The sequence below is a fragment of the Seriola dumerili genome, unplaced genomic scaffold (assembly GCF_002260705.1).
Source record: "Seriola dumerili isolate Sdu_G_001 unplaced genomic scaffold, Sdu_1.0 BDQW01000216.1, whole genome shotgun sequence".
NCBI lineage: Eukaryota > Metazoa > Chordata > Actinopteri > Carangiformes > Carangidae > Seriola > Seriola dumerili.
Window position 1 is genome coordinate 2209722 of NW_019174471.1, and position 25725 is coordinate 2235446.

The window sequence follows — 25725 nt, forward strand, 5'->3', positions numbered from 1 at the left end:
ATTCTCTTCAATTAAAAATTCCAGGAACTATTGCAGCAGGTAACATAAGATGACGCTATGAGGAAGGATGTCTAGTGAATGTGAACAGTTAATAAGTGTAAAGGCTTGCCAGCTAAAATGCTTTACCTACCGTCACAAGAGTTGATATAGCGACGCTACGGCAGTATGGACGATTGGCTTTACTTGCTCTCGTGTAGATTTATGATGAATGTTAAACTCAGTTAAGGAGCTATAGCAGTGAAAATGCTGGTGTTCAGTGTTTTTAGACAAGCTAACTAGTAACAAAGTCTTTTAACTGCTAAAAAGAAAGAGCTAGTCAACAGTCGCTTTTCTCTTTTTTAACCAATTAATTGAAGATTTAGGAAAAGTATGAGGTTTATATTTCTTTCTACACTCCTATCTATTTAATTATTTAACTGATTTTACTGATGGATTCAGTTATATTTTTGATGCCTTTGTCAGAGCCTGATAATAACCAACCCAAGTGTTTTCAGTTTAAAATAAAAGCTTGATTATTTTGTTCAATATTGTAATATTAACAAAACACAAAACAAATATCCATGGTGATTTTGTTTGACGGTGTTAACAGATTGATATGTTACACAGATTTTGATTAAATGAACATGTGAATCTACAGTCTCCTGTGTGACTATCTGGTAGGACTTTTCGTTTCCACAGTATTGCCTTTAATTACGACAGAGCAGGTAAGTATACAGTAAAATATACAGTAGCCACTCCCTTATTTCAGGTCTCAAACATGTGCACACACTGCTTCAGTTACACCCTCCAGTGTTCAAGTTGGGAACTACAGTCCAGCAGAACCATTGCAGAGGATGTTCCTGCTCTTTTCTCACCTCCAACATGAGACAGACAGGAGCACCAGTCTGTAAGATGACGAAATGATGACAAAGATTGTTTTTGATTGTTCCTTAAAATGTTTTAACTCGTCTTTTGCTCATTTTTATTCTTCAAGGATTCTAACAAGCTCTTAATCCTCTCACTTGCTGGCTCGCGTCTCCTTTTCTTGCGACTTTTGATCCCTGCAACCTGTAAGGGCAGGAGGAGGGAAGCCAGTCCCCAAGGTGTGGGAGTGGGTGTGTTGGTTTCACTCTTCTGGAGTAGCCACGTGCTCTCCTGACACAAAGCCACGAAGCGGTCTAGTTGGGTGGCGTTGACATTCTTGCTGACGTTCAGAGAGTTTTCGAACGGGTTCTGGATGTGCAGCGGGGCCACCTCTGGCTTGTTCTGCTCTTTGCCCTGGAGAGAGAGGAGGGAACAATGCCGGTAGCTGAAAACACATTTGTGAGCAGCAGCAGCTATAAGCGCAGGCCTGTATGTACTGTACGTTATGGTCCATCTATCTTATTGGTCATGGTTTTAGCTCTTCCCTGCTGTATCTGGGGCATCCTCTCCACAGGCTAACAGATGGCAGAGGGAGGGAGAGACATGGACATGGCCCTGGAAAACATTTTGACTGGAGTCATGAAAAAGGAGAAGAATTTAAAAGGGTCAAATAAAAAAAATGGCAAGAATGAGCTAGGCTGAAACCTGCTATTCACACCTAACATGTTAGCCGCTGAAGCAGATATGGTCTCCACTTGTGTTTAGCATTTGTAGCTGTCAAATGAACCATCAGTATGTGGGTCAGAGAAAAGTCAAGAACCTTCCATGGTGCTTTGCATGCCGTATCCTGCCCAAAGCCTGACAGTAATGGAGCTGAAGGGATAAAGCGATGGAGCTGTGGGGGTACGGGAGGGACAGAGGATGGCAACATAAAGCCATCAGTCAGAGGAGTGGAGCGAACTGGAGAATTGTGGCACAGTAAAGCAGATTTATGGCTGTTGCTCCACCGGTGAAAGCCTATAGGCATGGGTCACGGCCACAGTCTACCTGCAGGCTTCCTCCGCAGTGTCAAACCTGATGTTAGTCTCATATATTAGGCTGCAGGATCCTCTCTTTCCTAGCGACATCAATTCATTAAAATCCAAGCACAAGCAAAGTCCCTGCGACTCAAACACTGTGCCACCAAAAGCATGAAAACCTACTAAATCACCTAAATTACCACAGGTGATGAGTAGAATATTATTCAATGTTACAAATTTTAAGAGGTAAGTTAATTAACTATCCTGTACGACTTGACAAGAAAAATTAGCCCTGAACACTCCCTCTGTTATGAACTTTGAGATACAGCAAGATGTGGAAACAGACTTGGCTCGATCTTTTCCTGGCTTGATTTTATTTATAACTAGAATTACAACCTCACGCTTGTATGCCCCCGCCAGCCAGTCAAGTTGCAGGAAATATGGTCACAATCTCCCCTTCTTGAGTTACAGCGTTGAATAACGGCCAGAAGTGGGTTTGCAGGACATTATGGCTCTGTTCAGACCTTGTATTCACATCCACCTTGGGTGATTTTATCCAAAGTGTTCAGCTCTAACTACAGGTGTGAACGCATCCATGAGGCACTGAAGACGCATTTGAGATCCGATCACTCAGACCACATTTGGAGGTGGTCTGGGTCACATGTGGCAGCATTCTGTTCGCAGTGTGAACGCAAATGCATCCTGCGCCACATTGAAGGTCACTGAAGACGCATGTTAATGCCCGGTCTGAACAGAACCATTGATGTCAAAATGAAGTTGATCTTTGACCGTTTATAAACCACTTCATGATTTTATCCTCTTAGACATTTCTGTTAAATTGTGTCATAATTAGTGTATGAATTCTTGATCTATGGCTGAAAACATATTTTGAGAGGTTACTGTGACCTTGACCTTTGACCTGTGGCCACCAAAATCGAATCAGTTCATCCTGGAGTCTAACTTTACACTTGTGCCAAATTTGAAGACATTTCCTCAAGGCATTCTTGAGATATCGCGTTCACGAGAAAGGGACGGACGAACAATCTGAAAACACAATGCCTCTGGCCGTGGCTGTCACCAGTGTGGAGACATAAAAACTCAAAGATCAATCCTGGGTGCTCTCACACACAGGCACAAACAGGCAATAACAAGATAGATTTGGATTTAAATAGAACAAATATGCATTTGTTTACAGTTAGCATGATGAAGCTCCTAATTGGGATCTTGGCTCATGGACGCCGGGACCCCTGCGGCTGGCATCTATCACATATGACAGGGACAGCTATCATCTGTGTGTGTGGGAAGACACCATCCACCAAACACAGCCTTTATTACCAACAGATTTCTCTGCTGGAGCTCAGCTCTGACGCTGGGGAGGAAAAGTTGAAAGAAAACTGAACTGTCTTTCCGTTAGCGCTGAAGCTCGTTCTGAATGCCTTTTCATCTGTGTTCTGGTTTCTCAGTGATGCAGCGGTTTGATTTTTGACTGAAGTTTTCAGCCGTACGAGCAGCAGGATAGCCGGAGTGTTGGACAGACCGTTTTGTGAGTACAGACCGGTGTAAAAACTTTATCACCCTTCATACAAATTGTTACTTATGGCCCCACATATATGGCAACACTAACACATATCTGCAATAAGCTGACTGGTTACGTTGGTTACGTTGATATGGAAATAATATGGCAGCAAACAATGATGACAGAGAGCCTGGGGATTAGACTCCAACACACTAATTGTAAGAATTCTGTTTCAGCTCAGTTCAACAGATAACAAGTTTTTGTTAAAAGGAGTTACGTGTGGTCAAGGTTGCTAGGCGACAGGAGCGGCGCACTGCAACGCAACAGTAAGGGCGGGTGCAGCTGGGGGCGTCCTCTAAAGGATGTGGCCACTGAACTGGGACATAGTTTCAGTCACAACGGCAACCGGTCCCATTATATTGTACATAAAACAAGAGCTTTTAAGACATGAAATACGTAATATTGCTGGTTTCATCTGTCTGTTAAAGTGATGGCTTTTTGTCTCTCAGACATAAGTGTCTTTTACGTTAATGTCCCTTACAGCGTTATTCAGATGTGACAGGACATTTAGGGAAAGCTGGCATGTGAAAGGAAGAAGGGTATTTTCTGTCATCTCAAAGAGTGCATCAGTGATGGATTTTAAAACTCTCACATAAATTACCATTTATCAGATAATTCTAGTACCTGTTCAGCAAGAGTTCGTTTGGTTTGTGGCCAAATGACGACCATGAACTGGAACGGTTTGGTCTCGCAATAGAAGAGTTACTTTTTCAACAAATTTTGCTCTAGTTTTGACCTCGACTTCTTCTTGACCATTTCTCTTCTTCTTCGCACCGTGGAAGTTGGTGCCAGGAATCCCTACTCAGTTTTACAATGTCTGACACAAGCAAACACAAACTGTGAGTAACATGATGTTCAGTTGCCTTATTTATGTCCATTTAATTCCTCACATGATGTATGTAAAGTGTTATGATTGATACTCATTTATTCATCTGGGAAATTGGAATGACTGAAAATGGAAAATAAGGGGAGGGAATTGGTCTGATTATTGTTGTGGTTGTACAATTGTATTTTTAACTTATTTTCCTGCATCACTGTACTGTTTCCTTTTTTAAAAAATATATTTTAATGTGCATAAGAGATTTTAATCAAGTGACAAATTTACTACAGTACTCTTTACAAAGCGAATGCTAAATGTGTTTAATGTGTGTCTCTGTGCCACTGCAGCTTTTACATTAATCTGATGGCATTATATTCAGACTTTTGTCTTAAGACCAACATCATGCTTAAACTGTGCAACTATTTCAACTAGCCCTTAATATTAGCTAAATAATCAAAAGTAAAATGTCATCACTGGGCTAATTCTGTGGTTCCATGCGACTATATGCATATGAATAATCTTATATACCTTTCTGATATTGATGGACTTCATGCCGAATGGAAAAGCAGCGTAGAACTCAAAGAATCCACACAGTAGTTGCTCTGAAACAAGGACAGAAAAGTTACATTAGCATGAAAGGCTTGTTAACAGAAATGTTGTTATCAGTCAAACTGAGTTGCAGCCCTGCAGCCCCGACTCCACGCTCTTGTGCTCACCTAGTGTTTCGGTGTTGCTGCGGAGCTGGATTTTGCTGAAGTCGCTGACAAACGTGCAGTCGTTCCCCTCTATCACGCTCTTGTCCGTGGGACCTTGTGGGACGAGAGCGAGGATACAAGGTAAATGACTGCCTTTACACGCCAATGATGGCTATAAACAAGACACCGATGGATGGTGTCTTATTTATTGCGTTCATGGAGAGGAAAACAGAGAGGCACACAGCGCGGGGGCATGTACCCGGATCGTGTCCTTGCTTGGCTGGTTTACGTGTCCAGCACTTGTTACTGGTCTCCTTCACGACAAGGAGGCCGATGGTGGTTGGTTGGTGTGTGTGTGTGTGTGTGTGTGTGTGTTACACGACTGTTTAAATAGCTGCATGTGTGCTGTGTGCATGCGTGTGTCCGGAGGAGGCGGGGTCATCGACCTTCCCGGAGTGATGGGTCTTTTATTGTCCTGTAAGCACTCTGTGAGATAGAGTCTGTGCTAAACGGGGCTGAGGAGGTGGAGGTGGAGGTGGGGGAGGGGGAGGGGGAGGGGAGATTGCTTTTGGAAGGCAATTATCAGGCNTGGCTATAAACAAGACACCGATGGATGGTGTCTTATTTATTGCGTTCATGGAGAGGAAAACAGAGAGGCACACAGCGCGGGGGCATGTACCCGGATCGTGTCCTTGCTTGGCTGGTTTACGTGTCCAGCACTTGTTACTGGTCTCCTTCACGACAAGGAGGCCGATGGTGGTTGGTTGGTGTGTGTGTGTGTGTGTGTGTGTGTGTTACACGACTGTTTAAATAGCTGCATGTGTGCTGTGTGCATGCGTGTGTCCGGAGGAGGCGGGGTCATCGACCTTCCCGGAGTGATGGGTCTTTTATTGTCCTGTAAGCACTCTGTGAGATAGAGTCTGTGCTAAACGGGGCTGAGGAGGTGGAGGTGGAGGTGGAGGTGGGGGAGGGGGAGGGGGAGGGTAGATTGCTTTTGGAAGGCAATTATCAGGCAGCCAAGGTGACAGAGAGAGGGAGAGCGATGGAGGAGCTGCAGTGGACTCACAGCCAGACCGGTGTGTTGGTGGGTACATTATCACAGGAGGCTGGGTGCCATGTTCATAACAGATGCATACATGGTAATAAAAGGCCCTTAAGTCAACTACAGGAGAGGTACAGCCAAAATATAAAACACTGAAGCTGAAGAAAATGAAACAACTGCAGACGCCTTGAGGCTGCAGATGAAGGGCATGTTTGGTCAAACCCAGCACTGAAATGCTGCTGTTAACTACAGTTATACATTTTTTAAGTCATGGACAGTTGGTTCACAACCCACAAAGGTCGAAAGACAAATCTGAAAACGTATCTCTGCTGCACCAAATTATGTTTATTTTTTCATGTTTTACTTTAGTCTTTGCTTTTGTGAATAACTAGACAACTTTATATTTAAGAACAAGCAAAAATGACATTTTTGGGTTGAACTGGTCACAACTGGTCTGACCGGAGGTCGCAGGTTGCTTCATTTTAAGGCATCACAAATCTCTGACAACATCCTCTCTTGAAATCCTGATTGTAAATTAGTCTAAATAATTGTATAATAATAATTATAGTAATAAACTGAACATCCTTAAGTTTTGGACAGTTGGTCAGATCAACTAGACATCTGACAACTTTTTCACAATTCTGACATGTTACAGAAAAAGCAACTAATCAATTAACTGACAAAATAATCTGCAGATTAAATCAATCATGAAAATAATTGTTATTGTAGCTTTAAGTTATCTGATTAATCACATGCCTCTTTAATGTGAGAATGTGAAGCTTCGTTTTGTCTCATGTGATAATAAACACAACATTTGTGGGTTTGAATTTGTGTCAGACAAAGAACCTATTTGAAAATGTAATTTTGAGAAATTATGTGATCAAGATAATTATCATAAATTTAAGCAATAATGAAAGTAATAATTAATCGCAGCCTTGATACACTGTTACATTTTTAACTCTTATGTAAAAGCTATTTAAGTTCAAGTACTCTCTCACAATATATCTTATTTTAGATCATAATATTGATAAATACTGTGCTGTATTAAATTTTCCAGAAATAAACTGTTTATGCATACAATAACCACACCTGTGTGTACTGTATGTTCTTATCATACCCAGTGAATTAAATACCTGGCAAATCTAGATAATTCATATTGATGCAAAAATCATTACAAAATCCAAAATTGCCATATCGTAGTCATGCCAATTGATTTGTGCCATTTCTCAAAAAGCTGTAATGCACCCAGAGATATTAAAGGAACAAAGAAGATGATATTAACAGAAGAGCGAAATCTACAATGGTAGACAAAGCATCTTAATCTGACGGTATATTTAACATCATATCCCCAGGACCTAATTTCAGTTGTTCTGAGGTTATGGTGGAGGGGTGGGGTCAGTCACCATAGCAGGAATGGGGTTAGAAGAACGGGGGAAGAAGCCATGCATGTAAAGCTTTACGGCACTATGATCCTGTCACACCCGACCTCCAGCATGTGCATCTTTTAAGGATGAAGAAAAGCAATAAAAACTTCATCATGTACAAAAGGGTGAAACACAAGATATCTCCTGAGTGAAAGGTGCTGCCAGGTGTTACCTGCAAGGTCTCTGAGGTGGTCCAGTGTGGGGATTATGGGAGAGCTCCTCCTCTGCAGGAAGAACAGCACCATGACTGTGAGGGAGAAGTTGGTGATCCAGGCCCCGGGGATGCTGCTGGTGACCCCGTGAGCTCGGGCCCAGCAGCGCACAGTGAACACCAGGAAACGCACCCGCGGGTCCAGCTCTCCGTACAGGTAGAGCAGCTCCGTGCTTTTCATCGCCACCCTGTGGAGAACACACAGCATTACTTCTTCTACTACTGACAGCCACTGTGCTGCATGTTTTAATGGCTTTTAATATGTTACAGTCTTTTGATTTCACAAACCTGTGTAGTCAATAGAGTTTAAGCAAATTTAACTTTTATGTCTTTAATCTTTAATGTCTATTGAAGGCAGGTGGTGTAGCCTACTGTTTGCATGTTCTCCCTGTGTCTTCGTGGTTATTTCCTCCAGGTACTCTGGCTTGAATGTCACTTGATGGCCTGCAGGTTGCATTGAACACTGTCCCTACAGATCTGTGATTAAAACAGTATCTGCATAGGCTGAACTGAATGAGACACTGTATTATGTTGAATGTCAGTGGTCAGTGAAATTAAAACTACACCAAAACCACCACTAGAGAGCAGCCTTTGTCAGTGACTGACTCAGTCACAGTTGTAAGTTTTTCTCTTTCCTCTCACACACACACACTTCACAGGCAGGAAAGTGCTGCGCTTCAAAGATCTCACTGCGATATAAGAAAAGTCCCCCTCACATCTACCCACAGTGAGTGGTTCAACTCCATTTCCTTAGAAACTGCAGTGGTTTTCTGTACGTTAGCAGGTGTGTACGTTATTTGTGCTGCCAGCAGCAGAGACCACAATTTCTTTATGGTTGGAAGAGAAGAAGTGAAACGCAAACAAGCCACCACTTTAGCCCCACTTTTCAGTTTCTCTGTGGCAGGCATGCAACCAATGCATGACTTCCTGCCTGAGTTTGGTTTCTTTTTGGGGGTTTTGCCTGACAGCGAGGTCAAAACAATCAACAATTTAAAAAGTAGTTTCTGTGAAGCAAGAGACCTATGACCAACTCTAACTGACATTTCGAAACATGACTGTTCCACTGCATGAAACTGATCCATACGTTACTAAAACCCTGCAACACAAGAGTCTGGTTAAAGAATCTTTCTACCTGTTGTTGGTTGTGAGGTCACACTGAAAGCCAGAGGGCTGGTGGGCAAAACGGACCAGGGGGCATCGTGCATTGAGAATCTTCTGCACGCCAGCGCATCCCGGCCCAAACTGGTCCACACACTCCCCGATGACAGACAGGATGCTCTGGGTGACAGCACGCTCTGAGTTGGCCCTCTTCATCTGGTACTCCAGACAAAGACCTGACTTTGGCTAAAAACAGAGTTTGGAGACGTTTAATGACCCTAACACAATTTCCTCTTGTTACCTAAGGCAGTATGTTACTTTACATCAATACACAATTCTCAGTGCACTGTTTATGTACTATATTGTGCCCTTAGTAGCTTCTATAGCACCAACACAGGCTAACTATGTCGGAAAAGTCCAAAAGTACAATGTTAAAAAGTTGGACCCAGTGTATGTTTGAAATACTACTTGAAATATTATTTATCAAAATTGTTGCACATTAATTGATAGAATGGTAAATGTGTCCTATTCACTCACACACACACACACACACACTCATTATACTCATTATAATCACAATCCCTGACAATCTCCTGCACTTTATTCAGGCTACTAAATTATTATTGGAGTGACACTTTACTTTAACCCCTCAACCCCTTAGCATTTATAAGAAGTATACAAACATTTACTAAATGCAATGTAATTGTATGTATCAACATTTTTTAACGTTTATTTAATGTACAGTATTAGTCAACAATTATGCCTCATACTATGAAGATATTGTATATAATTCATATATTTAATTTATATTATTACAGCTTGTTTTGCTTTATTGTCAGCAGCTTCCACTTATACTTACAATTGTATATTAATAACCACCTTTATCTGCTTAAAACTACATTATAGTGTGTTAAAACCATTTATAAAACAAAAATACAAATATATAAATTTATAAACAACGCTCACAAATGCTGATGATGCTGATGATGTAGAAAAACTCAGCCCTTTTATCACGTTCTCCTACCACATCACTTTAAAGGTTGCAACTGATTCAGAACTTCGCTTTTCACCTGAAAAAAAGAAGCGACACCACATCGTGCTGGTTCTGGCGTCATTACACTGGCTCACTGGTTCTTTAGATTTGGAGGTCTGTTTATTGGTTTACAAAGATTTAAGTGACTGAGACCCAGTCTATTTAACCAAACTTTTAAAAACACATATTCCTGTACAACTTCTGGATCCTTAAATATCCAGCTGTTCTTCAAAATCATACTTGAACTGTGGAACAGCTTCCAAGCATCAAACAGGTAATTACATTGGCGTCCTTTAAAAAATCATCTTATAACTTATATTTCCAAGTTAGCTTTTAATTAATGCATTTGTATTTCTCTCGATTCTTGGCTTATTCCTGTATTTTATTAGCATATTAATCTTTATGTGTTTAAGTGACAGTCTTTGAATTACCCCCACTGTATGAAGTGTGCTATACAACTTTATGAAGATGATGCTTGAGTGTTTTCGAAGTAAACGCTTCAAAGAATTTCAAAGAAATGATTGATGCAAAGCAGTCATGTATGTCTGTATACTGTTGTAACTCTGCACAGCTGCACCCTAATGAACTGAAATGGTGGGAAATGACTGTAGTCAGAGCAAATGGCAGCTTTTTTTGTTGTTGCAAGTGGAAAGAGGTAATCTGTTTTGTCCAACTCAGTGCGGTCCAAAACAATAGAAAACCAAAAAGCCTACATATTTTTGTTGCTGCTTTGCAACATTTTATGTGCAGTAACTGTCTGACCAATTGTGAATTGAACTGAATTTAAATTGAATTTAAATATTTTGTCTGGCTTTACAAATGTAATGCTCTGTTGTCTACAGGTGATGCATACTAATGGACTACCCAAACCCCTGTTATTACCATCTTTACATTCCTCCCACTGATGCCATCCAGGTCCAGAAACATGTCCAGGTCACAGCCCAGCTTCCCGAAGCCGTTCACCGATGAGCCAAATGGCTTAATGTTGCATTCTGGGAAATAAGCAGCAGCAATGTCCTTGAGCAGGGAGCAGACAAGAAAACGCAGCCTGCTGTTCTCCTCTGTGAGCTGATAGGCTTCTGTCAGGGAGGTTATCTGCTGGTCGATCTGACAGGAAATAAGGAGACAGGCCAATCCTTGAGGCATGTAGCTCATCTTTTATACTTTAAGGGATCTATTTAAATGGATTCACACATATGCAGTGCATTCAGAAAGTATCCAGACCCCTTCACCTTTTTCATATTTTGTTATGTTTCAGCCTTAAGATAAAATTGCTAAAATTCATTTTTCCCTCATCAATCTACACTCAATAACAGATAATGACAAAGGAAATTTTTACAAACTTATTTAAGAGGAAAAACTGAAATATCACATTGACATAAGTATTCAGACCCTTAACTATGACACCTGAAATTTACCTCAGGCTCCCCTCTTTTCTCTTGATCATCTTCGAGATGTTTCTAAATCTCATAGATGACAATGCATATCAGAAGCCGTGAGGATGAAGGAACTGCCTGCACAGCTCAGGGACAGGATTGTGTCAAGGCTCAGATCTGGGGGAGGATACAAAAACATTCTGCTGCATTGAAGGTTCCTGAGAGCACAGTGTGGCCTTGGTAAGAGATGTGACCAAGAACCTGATGGTCACTCTGGCTGAGATCCAGAGATCCTGTGAGGGATGGGGGAAACTTCCAGAAGGACAAGCATCACTGCAGCACTCCACTGATCTGGGTTTTATGGCAGACCGAAACCTCTCCTCAGTGAAAGACACATGAAAACTGCTTGGAGTTTGCAAATACTTTCCTACTGTGAGAAACAAGATTTTCGGTCTGATGAAAGAAGCAGGGAGACTGGTCAGGGATGGGATGAGGGAAAGCTAAACTGAGTACAGAGATGACGACCTGGTCCAGAGCGCTCAGAACCTCAGACTGGGCTGAAGGTTCACCTTCCAACAGGAAAATGACCCTGAGCATAGAGCCAGGACAATGCAAAATACAACTGTCTATGGACGGTCCACGTCCAACTGGACAGAGCCTGAGAGGATCTGTAAAGAAGAATGGCAGAAAATCCCCAAATACAGGTCTGCATAGCTTGATGCGTCTTACCCAAGAAGACTTGAGGCTGTAATCTCTGCCAAAGGTGCTTCAACTGAGTACTGACTTAAAAGTCTGAATTCTTATGTCTGTCTGACGTTTCAGTTTTTCCTTTTTAATTAACTAAAATTTCAGTTTCTGCTTCGTCATTATGGGGCATTGAATGTGGATTGATGAGGGATTGATGACATGAAACCGTTTTAACCTTCAGGCTGCAACATAGCAAAATGTGAAAAAAGTGAAGGGGTCTGAATACTTTCTGGATTGTTTTTTTCTTTCAAGTTAAATCTAAGTCACTGGAATAATCCTCAAATCTAAAGTGAAATCCTGAATGTTTTACTTTACTTACACTCTCCTCTCTGGACAGTCTCTGTATGAGCTCATTGATGGGAATGGTGGTTTGTGGTTGGCACTGGTGGCCGGGCTGCTGGTTTGGTGACACCACAGAGCCAACGTTTCTCAGTGATAGCAGTCTCGACTTAAAAGGCACCATGGACTCATGGCTGACACTGGGGATGGCGGCCTCTTCAAGCAGAGAGGCAACACTTTCCTGGTTGGCAAACTCCACCACAGCATACATGCCCTGGAGAATAACACCAGCATTGTATCACAATTTCATCATGCAACTGAATCATAGCATGAAAGTGAAGTTTGTCATATGTGCACCATAAATATGTTTTTTTACTTACATAGCTTTCATAAAAGAAGTGCTTCTTGATATCTCCATGTCTTGATAAATGCTTGAGGAACTTTTTCTCATTGGTTCTGGAGTTGCAGCTGATGAGGACAGATCTCTCTGCTTGTTCTTGTCTCTCCGCCTGGACAACATATAATGACTTGCGTCCATCCTTTTCCTTTTCATCTGACAACAGGGAACAAAATATTCAACACCTGCATGAATAACGTTTACGTCGTATACTGTTGTTGTCAGACAGACTTTGGATGTTGAAGACTTTGCACTACGAGTTACGTGTATGATCTTCATTAGCCCCCGAATGCAACAGCATCCACAAGGCAGCATCTGCTAAAGTCAAATCTTAATTCAAATGACAGAAAAAAATCACTATAGACTGAACTGAAATGACTCCCTGGTTGACAAACACAATGCCAACATTTACCGTGACCCTAATCATTTCTAAAGCTATTAATTTTCTAGCAAATAAGTTACACGACGTGAGACAAGGCTATCAAAAACATAAAAGATTTTTCAATGAAGTCTGGAATGACGATTACTGTACAGCAGGCAGCGGTAATGTATCAGGGCTAGCATGTAGGCTAACTTGGCTTGACAGTTTTATATACTAACCACTTTCGTCTTTCCGAGTCGCCTCACTTTGCGCTGCGACCACGTTTGTTCCAATACTTCTGTGAAGAAATGTGTCGACCTTCTGTAAGCACTTCACCAGCCTGCCCCGTCCCCTCATATGTAACCTGCACACCGCTATGGAGGACGCCATTGCTATTAGGAAGAAACTAAAGGGCGCGTGCGCGTTGCTCCGTCTACGGCAAGCGACAGCTACCAGTTCGAACCAACTGCTGCACGTACTGAAAAACGTATCATTGTGGCACTTAAGATAAAAAATTATAAATAAATGAGCATGGATGGTTGGTTATACTTTTTCTGTGTAATTTGTAGCTATTATAGACTAACAGCCGTAAGTGTAACCAACCTAATTTCCTCTTTTGACTTATTCTATGTCTAATTACCTTAAATGTCTCTATGTTACATTTTTACTGACTTCTACCAAGTGTTGTCACTGCAAAAACCTTCAAAACACATTTTTTCCCGTAGGAAAATACCCAACGATTCTGCAGAAGTCCATGCCCCGTGTTTCAGCACAAAAGCCACATGAAATTTGTTTTCCATCTTACAAAACAGAAGAAAGGGAAAACGAAACCTACGCGGAGTAAAGTGTTGGCACCTGACATTAAAGACTAAAACCTCCACCTACGCTCTGATTGACTGCACTTCCTGTTTACTTCCTTCTAAACACCGTCCCGACCTCGTTTTCTCAGTCAGTCGCTGTTGGACGCCGAAGGTACACAATGGAGAGACGCGCATAAGCCTCTGACGCAAAGATAATGGCAAGCACCGTGTGTTATTTCTTTACTACATCTCATTAGACGTAATCAGAAATAAGTTGTATTATTATTTGCTGATATCAAAATATAGCAGCTAAATATTTTTCGAGATTGGTTGTGATGTCTGTACAATATCCCGAGCTCTTACTATCATTGTTGTTTTCAATATGAAGGTATTCTGAATTTGCACTTTTAGATTCTGACAAAGAAATCTGACTCAGTGGCTTATTTGTTCAATTTTAACATGGGGTTTGGTGTGGTGGGAAATCCCTCTGTCTAAAAGAAATTATTTGCAGGTGTGTGTGTGATTTGCATGAAGCAATTAGTGACCTAGATTCCTACTCATAGACCACCAAACAGCGTTAATGAGCTTTTTTAATTATTTTTTATTAGACTAGGAGCATAGTGGGTGTTTTATAGATGTAAAATAAGGTCCAAGCTTTCCTGAGGGGCTTCCCAGCTTTTCTGTGAAACTCCCTTCATCTGCTAGGAAAAACATAAATCTAAGCCCCTCCCAGCTGCATTTCCAGCCAGCTGAACCGAAGCTTCACCGCTTCAGTGTAGTGTCACTCTGCATCCTGCGCTCCAGATGAAGTTCTGAAAGTCATCAACTGACTGATGACTGATGGGATTTCTTGCAAACTGAACTAAACTGAAAAATGTCCATAAACTGAGCTCCATATGTTTTGTTTTAGATTGAGCAGGAAAACCCAAACACCAAGATGGATTACAAATATGACAATGGAATAGAACTGCTGTTGGCTCACATGAACATAGAGGACATCATCAACGCTGCAGAGACTCTGTATCAGCTTGAGAAGGAGGAGGCAGAAGAGGGAGGCTTGTCGTTCGAAGAAGAAGGTCTCTCCCAGGAGGAGATGGATGAGAACGAGGAGGCAGGGGACTTGGTGTGCTCAGGGACTGAGCAGAAGGACTACTCTGACGGGGTTGGTGGGGTTCGGTACGGGACGGTGACAGACCTCCTGTCCTTTGTCAACCTGCTCTCTAACATGCAGGCAGCAGCCCTGCAGCACCTGCCTCACGAGATAGGAGTCCTGCTGAATAAAGTAAGAATCAGTTTTTCTTTTTGTCATTTAACTGTGTAACTTTTGTCCTTTTTATTCATTTATTAATTTATTTATTTATTATAAACTGACCTTTCATTGCAGAAGGACATGGCTGTAAAAAAAGGCCGCTACCAGATCAACATGGACGTGCTCCTGTTTCCATGGAAATTGACCTACAAGAATTATGGCACTGGCCTCGTGCCCAAGGGCTCATTTGGGAAAGTCCACTTGGCTCAGGACACGGCCACCAGGAAGAGAATGGCTTGCAAACTGGTGAGTGCTGCTGAGCAATGACTGGAATCCGTGCTGTGTCAACTTCTCGAAACTATTGCTATAGCTGCCAAATGTTTTACCTGCCAAGTGCTAGGTGTTCATAGAGCACCTATTGTGTTCATCTAGATGACAACGTGACATCTGGTATGTTTTTGATGTAAAAGAGGAAGAGTGCTCTTAAAAGAAGAACCATTTTTTGTAAGAAATGCCCCAAGATGAATGCAAGAATGGAAATTTAACAGTAACCCCTTTTAAATTTTGAAAGTTAAATTTAGGTAAAAATGTGTTTATTTTTTCCCAACATGGAAAATATTTGCACATGAGGAAGGAGTAGTTTCCTATCTGGTCTGGTGCAATCATCAGAATGCTATGTTGAAACAGTACATTGTACACACTGTTACCAGTGCACTTGAGGAGGCTATACTTTATAGTATGTTCTTGGTATGTGAGTTACAGTAGATTTCCTGCATATCAGCAGACAGCTTCAGATAACAGCATCATCAGTTAATCTTCACCAGAAAATCCATTCAGCGTGTGTAATAAAAAAAATGTTTTTATTAGTTTTGAGAAATAGGCTTATTTGCTTTCTTGTCAAGAGTTTGATGAGTTAGATCCTAACCTGGCTCTGTCCCAAAAATAAAGCTTATCAGCTTCTCCTTAAAACCACAAATTGTTGTTTATACATTTTGCTTGTGTATGGAAAAAACAGACCAGATATAAAATGGTAATAAGTGATGTTTAGAGGTTGCTAACTGTTTCACCCTGCTCTCAGTTTTTATGCTGAGCTAACCAGGTCTCAGCTCTAGTTCCAACCATGGTGACAATTTGTAATGATGAATTTATTTACATCTCATCATCGCCCTCACAGATTCCCATGGAAAACTTTAAAGCAGCCGACGTGGAGTTCCAGGCCCGGTTCCAACACGAGAACATTGCTGAGCTCTACGGCGCTCTGTTCTGGGACCAGAGCGTCCACCTGTTCATGGAGGCCGGAGAGGGCGGCTCAGTCCTGGAGAAGGTGGAAAGCTGTGGCCCCATGAGGGAGTTCGAGATTATCTGGGTGACCAAGCAAGTGTTGCGGGGCCTGGAGTACCTGCACTCTCACAACGTCATCCACCACGACATCAAACGTAAGAGCAAAAGAAAAAAAAGTTTCACTGTTCACTTGGGTATGTTTGACAAATGTGCTGTACTGTACTAAGCTAGTGTAGATGGTTCAGGTAATTAAGCAATCAAAGATTTTTTTCCTCTTCACATGAAAGTCAAAACCACAGACGGATGCCGTTCTTATGAATAATTCTAGGTACCAAGCAGGATAAAGGTGAATCACTATAGACAGCCACAAACCAAGAAGACCACAGAAATCTCACTTGACAATTGTACACACTCTGACTAGTAATATGAACGTTTCCTGTAGGTTTGACTAATGCATTTTTAGGAAATGTGTAAAGACTGCAGGCAGTAGGTGGAGCTCTGCCGAGGTTCGATATGAGGGAGTTGAACCACAACGGCACTGCTGCGATCAAAGCATTCTCCACAGCTAGCCGTCACCCTCATGTCCTGAAGGCTGTTTGCTGTCTGGAAATTCCAGCCTGCTTCTCATGCTGTCTCAGGGTTAAATGTAGGGTCCAGAGTGGCAAGTGACTAACGACAATGGCCGGCCTGACCCTCTGACATGTTGCTACGGTTGTTACTATTTCCTGCCTGCGATGAAAATATGTAATTAGGCCTCAGTGAGGGTTTTAAGCACACGCATGAGCCTCTTTATGAAAGGCTTGCCCTCAAATTATCTGTCAAATTCCTCCTCCTTTGCTAAAAGACTGAGACTTACTTGACCTTTTCTTGGGAGGCTTCAGGGTCCTTTTCTCAGCTGAAATCAAACACAGTGCAAGCCACTTAAGTCAGTTTTGAGGAGTCACTAATTAATGCTTATTACCTCAAATAACAGCCTGCATAGCAAAGCATCAACACTGAAAACAGACGGTTCCTGCAAATCATAAATTACCTTTTTTTATTTTTTTTTCAGCCAGCAACATTGTCCTGATGTCAGACAAAGCAGTGCTGGTGGACTTCGGCCTGACGGTGCAGATGACAGAGGATATTTACATTCCTAGAGACCTGAGAGGGACAGAGGTGAGAAAATAAACATGAAGTCAGATGCAGTTTTACAGGCTGCAGGTGTACACCTGTAATTAAGGGATAGATTGCTTTCTCCAATCAATGCTTGTTTGTCTGTCTCTGAACTGTGTGTGCGTGTTTACTAGAAAAGGCAGCAGTCTCCTTGACTCATGACGCAGGGATTTTGACAAATTAGTCTGAAGACTTGTCAGCACTTGTCTCTGTCTTCTCCCAAATGATTATAGAAATTCAATGATTGGCAACAGAGCAGTGACTGCACTCATTGACCTCACTGATGCTAATAATAGTCTGCTTATGCTTGGAGTTCTCAGTGCATATGTTTTAATCAGTACTTGGGAAAGTTTGGGCTAATCCAAGATTTCTCACGAGCCTTTTCTCCCATCATGTTTTCCTAGCTTTCCCATGTTTTGACCTGTTTGTGTGTCAGTCCATTTAATTCTTTGTACATGCACCCTGGGCCTCTCATGGCCTGGCTTGTGGAAAGTCCCAGGGCAGACACCCAGCTGTAATAAGAAGACAGACAGAACTAGTCCACCAGGCTGCTCAGGCTTACATTAATGTGAGAGAGCAGGCTGGAATTTCCAGGAGAGAGAGAGAGAGAGAGAGAGAGAGAGATTCTGGTGGTGTGTTTACTTTTCACACTCCAAAGGCCAGTGCACTTTCTGCACTGTCGTACCTTGACACACAAAACACGAGTGTAAAGGTCAGTTTGTTTGTTGCAACAAAAAAAAACTTTTTTTTGCAAGAGGTTGTTTCGTATTTGTTGCATCACACATCCATTGTAACAAATTCATGTCATGTTTTCCCTCTTACATCTAGATGTATATGAGTCCAGAGCTGGTTCTGTGTCGAGGACATAACACCAAGACAGACATCTACAGCCTGGGCACCACCATCATACACATGCAGACTGGAAGCCCTCCCTGGGTCCGCAGATACCCACGCACTGCCTACCCATCCTACCTCTACATTGTAAGTACTGTATATTCTTATTAGATCTATGCATGGTCGTGTCAGACGACATATTGGTCCACCACTTTGGCTCAGATTGATATAACTCAGCAGCTATTTGATGAATTGAGTCCGAGCTGCAATAATTAGCTGATGAATATAGTTGATTGTGAAAATAATCTTATTTGCAGCCACAGATTGTAAAGAGATGTGGTAAACATTCATGGTCCCCCAGAGGATGAGGATTACTGACTTTGATGACCAAATACCTTCAAAATAATAACATTCTTTATGTTTAGTGCTACTTTACTTGCACCTATAATTAATACTTTTGTAAAGTGGATCACATGACTATTTGTACTGTGAAAGTCACTTATCGCATTTTAGCGTCTTTCAGCTCATTGTTTTATTTTTATAATGTCATTGTTTTGTTTTTAGTGGGTTTCCATGGGGGCAAAAATCAGTAGTTGTAATTTCAAAATGCTAAACTAAAATACTGAATTTAGTAATAAATAATACATAAACAATAAAAAAACCTATTAATTTCTCCTTTAATAACTGGACATAAATAAGGATGCACCATTAAAACCAAGGGCTGCATCTTTGAAGACTTAAGACTTAAGAGTAGAATCACAATTTCTATTTGCAGCAAAGCATTTGCCATTTCCTGTTGACTTGTTTTTCTGACACCACCCTCTAGCCAATCTTTACATGTACTTCACCACAACTGCTAAGCATTGAAAGCAAGTTTAAGATGTCAGCTTTTACCCATCCAACAGTTTGGTTTCCTTGTAATGAGCACTACACCTGCACAGAGCCACCATTATAGCAGTTCTATATGTATTACACTCTATATGCCACAAGACAATATCTTGTTGTTGCATTTCAAAGAGTGACTCACTTTTCCATGACCTTATTCAGGTCTTCCACAGTCTAGATTATCATGAGATTAAAAAAAGGCTTAACATGACTGTGCGACCCACAGCCTTTTTAGTCAGTCACTACTTCTCTTTCTTTTAAAGGTTTTCCATTACATGTGCTCTTTGCTTTCAAGAAGTCTGTCTCTGTTTTTGATGGTTATCAGCTCTTTTAAATGAAACAGTTACTCACTTCCTTGTGAAACTGCTGTCATGGAGAAGTAATGTTACGTAGTTACGTCTACAGATTTAACTTTGCTATTTTTACTTACTTCCTTTTTACTTCCTTTTTATTATAATCAAATTGGATTTACAAGGTACTACTCACAGTGACATTCACAAAAGAAAACAGCTGCTGGGGGATGTCTATGTGGCCTGATGTTTTGGTCATTTGGAATGTCTCTCATCTTTGTAACTTTAGTTTTTTCCTTTCATGCTGCAGTTCTCTAACACCAATTTTGCCTCATCTGTCTCCCAACAGATTCACAAGCAGGCACCCCCTCTGGAGGACATAGCGGAGGACTGCAGCCTGGTCATGCGCTCTTTCTTGGAGCGAGCCCTCGAGAAGAACCCTGCTCTGCGGAGCTCGGCGTCCGAGCTGCTTAAACACGAGGCCATCAACCCGCCGAGGGAGGATCAGCCGCGCTGCTGGAGCCTTGACTCGGCGCTAGAGGAGGCCACACAAACCATACTACGGCAACAGAGCCAGCACCCCGACACCACACAGGGTAAGGACCTAGATGCTGAGCTCAACTTGTTTGCAGTGATAGACATTTATGGATATGTTGCTACCAGCAATAACAGACTATTACACTGAGCACTAAATTTGAACACATTACTTATATTAATTCTACTGTTTTTTCCTCTGCAGAATCGTCTCTGTACTCTGAGGACTCTGGCCACACGAGAAGAAAAGGCTCCTTGTACATTGACCTGGGGGCCTTGTCAGGTTACTGTAAACTTGTGGCAGGGCCCCCCACCTCAGAATATGGCTAACACCTGACAGGTGACAATGTACTTTTAGCACTTCTTTGGCAGTCTGACTCACTCCACACTGTCAAGGACTGACAAATAGTTCAGACAGGAGTGGAGCTGCAGGCAACGTGGCTCATTGATGAACTGAAAATGTTTACGAGAGTCCGGATGACTTGTAATGAATGGAACCAGCTCAGCCTGAAATAGACAAGACTGCAGGACAGTGGTTGGATGAGATCCATTGTGAATAAATGAGCATTAGTTATTGGTGTCATTTCCTGGATTTCCTTGTGGGATGTCTGTACATGCTTTATTTCAGTGTGGTAGTTAACACAGGAATAAATTAAATGTATTGTGTTTTTTTTCATGAAACTATGTCTGATAGTCTTCGACAATAAGTTATTCTATCACTCAAATTGACTAAATGTAAGCTATTTGTTTAATGAATGTGTGCACTATGCAAACATGTATCATATGTAGTTCTTTATGGACTTCCTCTTGTTTATTCCAGTGGAATATTAATAGCATCAACATGCTTTGCAAATTAAGCTTCTGTGGAATGCGTGTGCTGTCTGATTTGTGTTTTTGTGTTTCTGAAAGTTTGAAAATGTATCATTATAAAATAAAAGAGCAATAACATGAAAATCCCATATTGTCTGTTATATTTCACTGCTATGTCAAGAACTGAGTGATTTATATAGATTATTAATTTTGGATTTGCCACTTCACAATTAGAGAGACTGATTCTGATTCTGTATAAGCAAGCTGACAAACAGTACGTATATGACACTGAACATTTGTAAGTAAAGATCCTTCGATTGTATTTTAATTAAAAGACATTCACATATTAGCTGTTACTAACAAGGGGCTTTTACTTGAATCTTCTCATGATTTCCATCATGCAAACCAGAGTTTGTGCAAAGATTTGATATTTGATAAAGAAATGATATACAAGATCACTGATGACTGCTAATGGAAAGAGCAGAATGAATTTTGTTTGTTAGTTAGGGAACATATGGTTTAATGGTAACATATGAGTGGGTGGGGGACACTTAAGTTCCCCCTTCTCTCTCTCTCTCTCTCTTTCTCTCTCTCTCTGTCTGTCTTTCGCTCCCTTTACAGTACAACTAAATAAAGAAGTCAGACCCGGCCTCCTGTCAAGTGCAACCTCTGCACTTAAAACACCAAGGTAGACTCTGGTAGGGGACTATCGGTCTCATGATATGAAACACGTGTTTTAGAACAAGATTAAAAGTCTACAGCCATGCTAGCTGCTCTTTTATGCTGTGCTTTGAGCCAAATGCTAACATCAGCATGCTAACATGCTAATAATAACATGTTTAAAGAAGCTATTTATTAGAGGCTATAACGTTTAGCATGCTGTATCATCTTAGTTTGGCAAATTTTTAAGCTTTTGCCATCTTCTTTTTGAAAGGTTTCACTTTCACATCTCTTTTGTATTCTCACTTTTATGTGAATGGTAGAAAGTAAATTTACCCTAGTCCTGTACTTGTACTTAGAGTATTTCTTTTGTTGGCTACTTAATATTTCATACTCCCTACTACTACTTTATAATACTTGTATAACATTATACCAGTACTACATTCATTTGACAGAGGTAGTTATTCAATTCTTTGCTTATTTAGCAAAAATCTTCATACAAAACATCATTAACTTCTAAAATGTCTACCTTTTTAAGTCCGGGAATGTGGTAGCTAAACATGAAGCAAAACTGCATGAATGATAATGTATCTGTTACATATTCTACAGTATTTCAGCAGGAAAGAGCATGAAACAGTGTAAAAAAAACCCAAAACAACATTTCACTAGAAGCTGCTTTGTGTGGGTTTTCCTGGATTCCCCAGCTAGCAGCTAAGTCACATAGATTAGTTGTGAATAAAGTTGTATCGAAGCCCTCAACTACATCTCTTTAATTGTTCTTAATTAGTCATAGGCAGTATCTACTACTGATTTTGCATCAGGGAAACCCGTGTGGTTGAAATGTGTGAAGTGTTCCTCTCCTATCAGCAGCTCAGGCCTACTCTTCCTCTTTCTGAAAGCGTCACATGTGAGTGGGTGGTGAGCTCTGCTGTAGGGGGGTTGCCTCTGAAGGTCTGATCTGAAAGCCAGTACTCACAGTCATATTCATTGGTTTCCACTGAGTGTAACAGACAAATACTACCATCTGCTGGTAACAACAGATACTACTCTCTCACAAGTATTTGTAGTGAGGTGACAGCACTCATTATTGACCACTGTGTTGCTGTTAAGGCTGCTGAACAAATAAAAACTGAAGCATTTTATAAGAGGTCTATTACAGGATTTTTAGTGACCAAACTTTTGGCTTCTAGTTTATTCTGTCTGCTATAAAGAAGAGTAAGAGACCTGCTGTGCCTTCAATTTCTGTTCCTTCTTCCTGAGTTGCTGACTCTACAGACATCATCCAGTCCCATCTCATGTCAGATATAGTAATAAAGCATAGGTACCCTCCATGGAGCTGACCTATATTTGAATTCTAGCCACTAGGAGCATGACATAACTTCATTTTAGAGAGTATGTTCATGTGAATTGGACATGAATTATATTGTCATACATCTGTCGGTAAGCACAGCCCCTATTATGACTTTTTCAAGTGCTTAGGACCAATTTAAAATTAAAATCTTTTTAAAATGTTGACGAGGGATTACTCTGACAAAAGGACTAATTGCTTGCTAACTGTACACTGAGTTACTAGTTTCCGAGATGCCTGTACAATCTAATAAAATCTAATAAAACAGGTTTAAAAAAACGATAAAACACTATCTTCCAAATATTAAACTTGTAATGTTGATTCTTGTTGAAAGTGTGTCAGAGATGGGTTTTTAGTAATGATTGAGACTGTAATAAGACAGGTGTTGTATTTTCATTGCAGTTTCAATCTCTTTCAATATCTCGTCAACATGTATAATGTTGCGGCGCTTCAGTGTGAACTACTTTGATCTTTATTATACTTTCAGCTGACTGTCAAGTGACGTGATGAAACCTCAACAATTTGATGTAGAGAGTCAACACAAAAACATGTGGAGATGCCGGGGATTGAACCCGGGGCCTCATACATGCAAAGCATGCGCTCTACCACTGAGCTACATCCCCTGTGGGAGGAGCATAGAAACAGGAGACAATATATCAAAGCTCTGAGAAGTATGTGGTTCAAGGTATCTGTAATTAATACTAAAATTAACATTCTGTAAAAAAAAAAAAATCTAATGACTGAATACTTTATGTCTATGAAGATAGCAGAAGACAACAAAGTGAAAAGCAGCAGGATTTGCTCTATCTGTCTTGAAGACATTTCATGACTCATGTATGAGGTCACATGAGTTTTCCTGACTGCTGATGAGCCATCTGTTTCCACAGTTGGGGCATTTGTGCGTCAATATAGTTAATAATTATTCACCCTAGTCATACTTGTTTATCGCTGATAAAGTTAAGACACAAAATTATGGCAGTATAGTGAAAGCACAATTTTGTGAACTGTTGTAAGATTAAAGATTGGCGACTTCTTTTTACAAGGACTAATTTAATTGTCGTGATTTTAAACTGATTAACAAATTAAATGAGCCTTTAATTGAAACCTTATCTCTCAGGCAATGATATTTTACCTTCTTGTCTGATCAGTGGGGTTCTGAGGACATATTGCTAATTATTTTAACAATTCATCGTGTTCGGTGCTGCTGTTTTGCTGTAGTTCAGGTTTGAAAAGAATAGGAGACTTCAACAGACTTCTTATCATCATTGTTTACAACGTAAAGATGTTGGAGATGTCGAAATTGAACCAGGGGCCTCATACATGCGGAAGTGTGACTTCAAGTTGGGTGTACGTAGATGTATGATGATAACACCTACTAAATCGTATACCTGGTCTTTGTGTGTCATCATGGGAAAGTGTGGCCCTGGAGACACACACTGTAGCTGGAACTACAACAGAGGATGATTTTCCCAATATTCTTATCTACCCTCCGATCCTGTTGGCGGCAGTAATGGACCAAAACTTTTTTTACTAACTGCTTTAAAACTCAATGAATGGAGGAAGAGAACAAGAAAAAGGGAAAAAGAGAAACTAAAATGTTCAACGGCTGAAAAAGAATATGAGAACGGACACAGTTCGATGCCATTTAACTTTTTTTGTACTGTTTCAAAGAAGAATCATATAAATGTAAAATGACAACCCAATGCGTTATGTGGACAAGCCCAGTGGTCGCATTTTCCATGTGTAAAGTTTGCGTGGTTACAAATTTTTGTGTGCACAGGGAAGTCCAGGAACGGGTGTGAAGACCCACTGGACATGTTGGACTTTGAACCCCCTGGAACATGCAAAGCATGCGCTCTACCATTGTAGACCCCCAACTACAACAGCGCACAAAAACTAACTTCCGTTGTTGGCAGGATTCGAACCTGCGCGGGGAGACCCCAATGGATTTCTAGTCTATCGCCTTGACCACTCGGCCACAACAACTGCACACAGTTCCTGCGTTTTTGTGAGCACCTGCATTAGGCAACAGTTACACATCTTGATCATAGAAGATGTCTGAAAGGAAATCCAAGAGTTTGGAACTAAAGAGCCGCTGCGATGGCCGGGAATCGAACCCGGGTCAACTGCTTGGAAGGAAACTATGCTCGCCACTATACCACCATCGCTTGGAAGACAGGGAATTTTCATAGAATTTTTCTGGTGAGTCAGCACTTTACATCATTGGAGGAATTTGACATTGAACTTGTGAAGTAGCAGTTAAGCTGTACTGTGGTGCATCAAAGCTACAGAGTGATTGAGTTAAACACAGTTGAGTGTCACTTTTGTGTATATCAGGGCAGCTACGGAAAACCTGAGTTCCGTACGCTCTGTCATGTGAGTTTGATGATTTTTATTCTTCATTTACCTGCCACATGTTTGACACGTGTCTGTCGTTTGTCAAAACAAAGTGGTGTGGAGTGTGGAAGAACTTCAAATCAGTTTTATTTGATAAAAATGCTTGTGAGAGCTCACATGTGGCTTTGACTTGCAACTGAATCTTTAGACTCTGTTGTAAGATTACCATCACCATTCTATCCTTCATCCAGGAAACAGAGAGATACCATTTTTCGTCCACGAGAGCTAGTTAAACGTCTTCGCTATTTCTCTTGTGAACTTCCCATCCTAAGAACAGCTTGTTAAGTCGAGAAGAGACTGTGTGTACTATATTGTCCAAGTCTTAGTTAGTGGACAACTGCGCACGATTGTTTTTTTTCCATTCTGCTGTCAGCAGGATTTGAACCTGCACAAGGAGACTCCAACAGACTTCTTGACTTCAGTGTTTTCAACTTAAAGATGTTGGAGATGCCGGGGATTGAACCCGGGGCCTCATACATGCAAAGCATGCGCTCTACCACTGAGCTACATCCCCTGTATGTGCCATAGACTCTTTTTCATCACAGGGATTCAGTGGGGCTG

General features: G+C 41.1%; 2 protein-coding genes and 4 non-coding genes across 7 annotated transcripts; 1 reads left to right on the top strand and 5 right to left on the bottom strand.

Moving 5' to 3' along the window:
* Positions 1–232: 232 nt before the first annotated feature.
* Positions 233–13355, bottom strand: mtpap (mitochondrial poly(A) polymerase). Its single transcript, XM_022754060.1, has 9 exons — positions 13161–13355; positions 12544–12716; positions 12204–12437; positions 10644–10868; positions 8763–8974; positions 7592–7818; positions 4975–5067; positions 4787–4860; positions 233–1257 (listed from the first exon to the last, which is right to left on the bottom strand). The coding sequence occupies exons 1-9, from the start codon at positions 13309–13311 to the stop codon at positions 940–942; spliced, it is 1707 nt and encodes a 568-aa protein (XP_022609781.1). The 5' UTR covers positions 13312–13355; the 3' UTR covers positions 233–939.
* A 484-nt stretch (positions 13356–13839) lies between these two features.
* map3k8 (mitogen-activated protein kinase kinase kinase 8) lies at positions 13840–21052 on the top strand. 2 transcript variants are annotated; one of them, XM_022754062.1, is made up of 8 exons: positions 13840–13939; positions 14632–15003; positions 15106–15276; positions 16145–16406; positions 17303–17409; positions 18235–18387; positions 19765–20011; positions 20155–21052. In XM_022754062.1, the coding sequence occupies exons 1-8, from the start codon at positions 13937–13939 to the stop codon at positions 20277–20279; spliced, it is 1440 nt and encodes a 479-aa protein (XP_022609783.1). In that variant the 5' UTR covers positions 13840–13936; the 3' UTR covers positions 20280–21052. The 2 variants fall into 2 exon arrangements, with proteins under 2 accessions (XP_022609783.1, XP_022609782.1); XM_022754061.1 differs by having other exon boundaries at positions 13852–13948.
* Positions 21053–23318: 2266 nt separating this feature from the next.
* On the bottom strand, positions 23319–23390 carry trnaa-ugc. The gene has a single exon. It is a non-coding gene; the product is annotated as a tRNA-Ala (tRNA).
* Positions 23391–24671: 1281 nt separating this feature from the next.
* On the bottom strand, positions 24672–24753 carry trnas-aga. The gene has a single exon. It is a non-coding gene; the product is annotated as a tRNA-Ser (tRNA).
* A 110-nt stretch (positions 24754–24863) lies between these two features.
* On the bottom strand, positions 24864–24935 carry trnag-ucc. The gene has a single exon. It is a non-coding gene; the product is annotated as a tRNA-Gly (tRNA).
* A 671-nt stretch (positions 24936–25606) lies between these two features.
* trnaa-ugc lies at positions 25607–25678 on the bottom strand. Its single transcript has one exon. It is a non-coding gene; the product is annotated as a tRNA-Ala (tRNA).
* Between the last annotated feature and the right edge of the window lie 47 nt (positions 25679–25725).

Coding starts and splice junctions, on each gene's coding strand:
- map3k8 (XM_022754061.1), top strand. Junction 15,004..15,105: donor TAGGAGTCCTGCTGAATAAA/GTAAGAATCAGT, acceptor CTTTCATTGCAG/AAGGACATGGCTGTAAAAAA. Junction 20,012..20,154: donor GCACCCCGACACCACACAGG/GTAAGGACCTAG, acceptor TTTCCTCTGCAG/AATCGTCTCTGTACTCTGAG.
- mtpap (XM_022754060.1), bottom strand. CDS start 13,311: ATGGCGTCCTCCATAGCGGTGTGCAGGTTACATATGAGGGGACGGGGC. Junction 7,819..8,762: donor GACCTCACAACCAACAACAG/GTAGAAAGATTC, acceptor TGTTCTCCACAG/GGTGGCGATGAAAAGCACGG. Junction 4,861..4,974: donor CAGCAACACCGAAACACTAG/GTGAGCACAAGA, acceptor TCCTTGTTTCAG/AGCAACTACTGTGTGGATTC.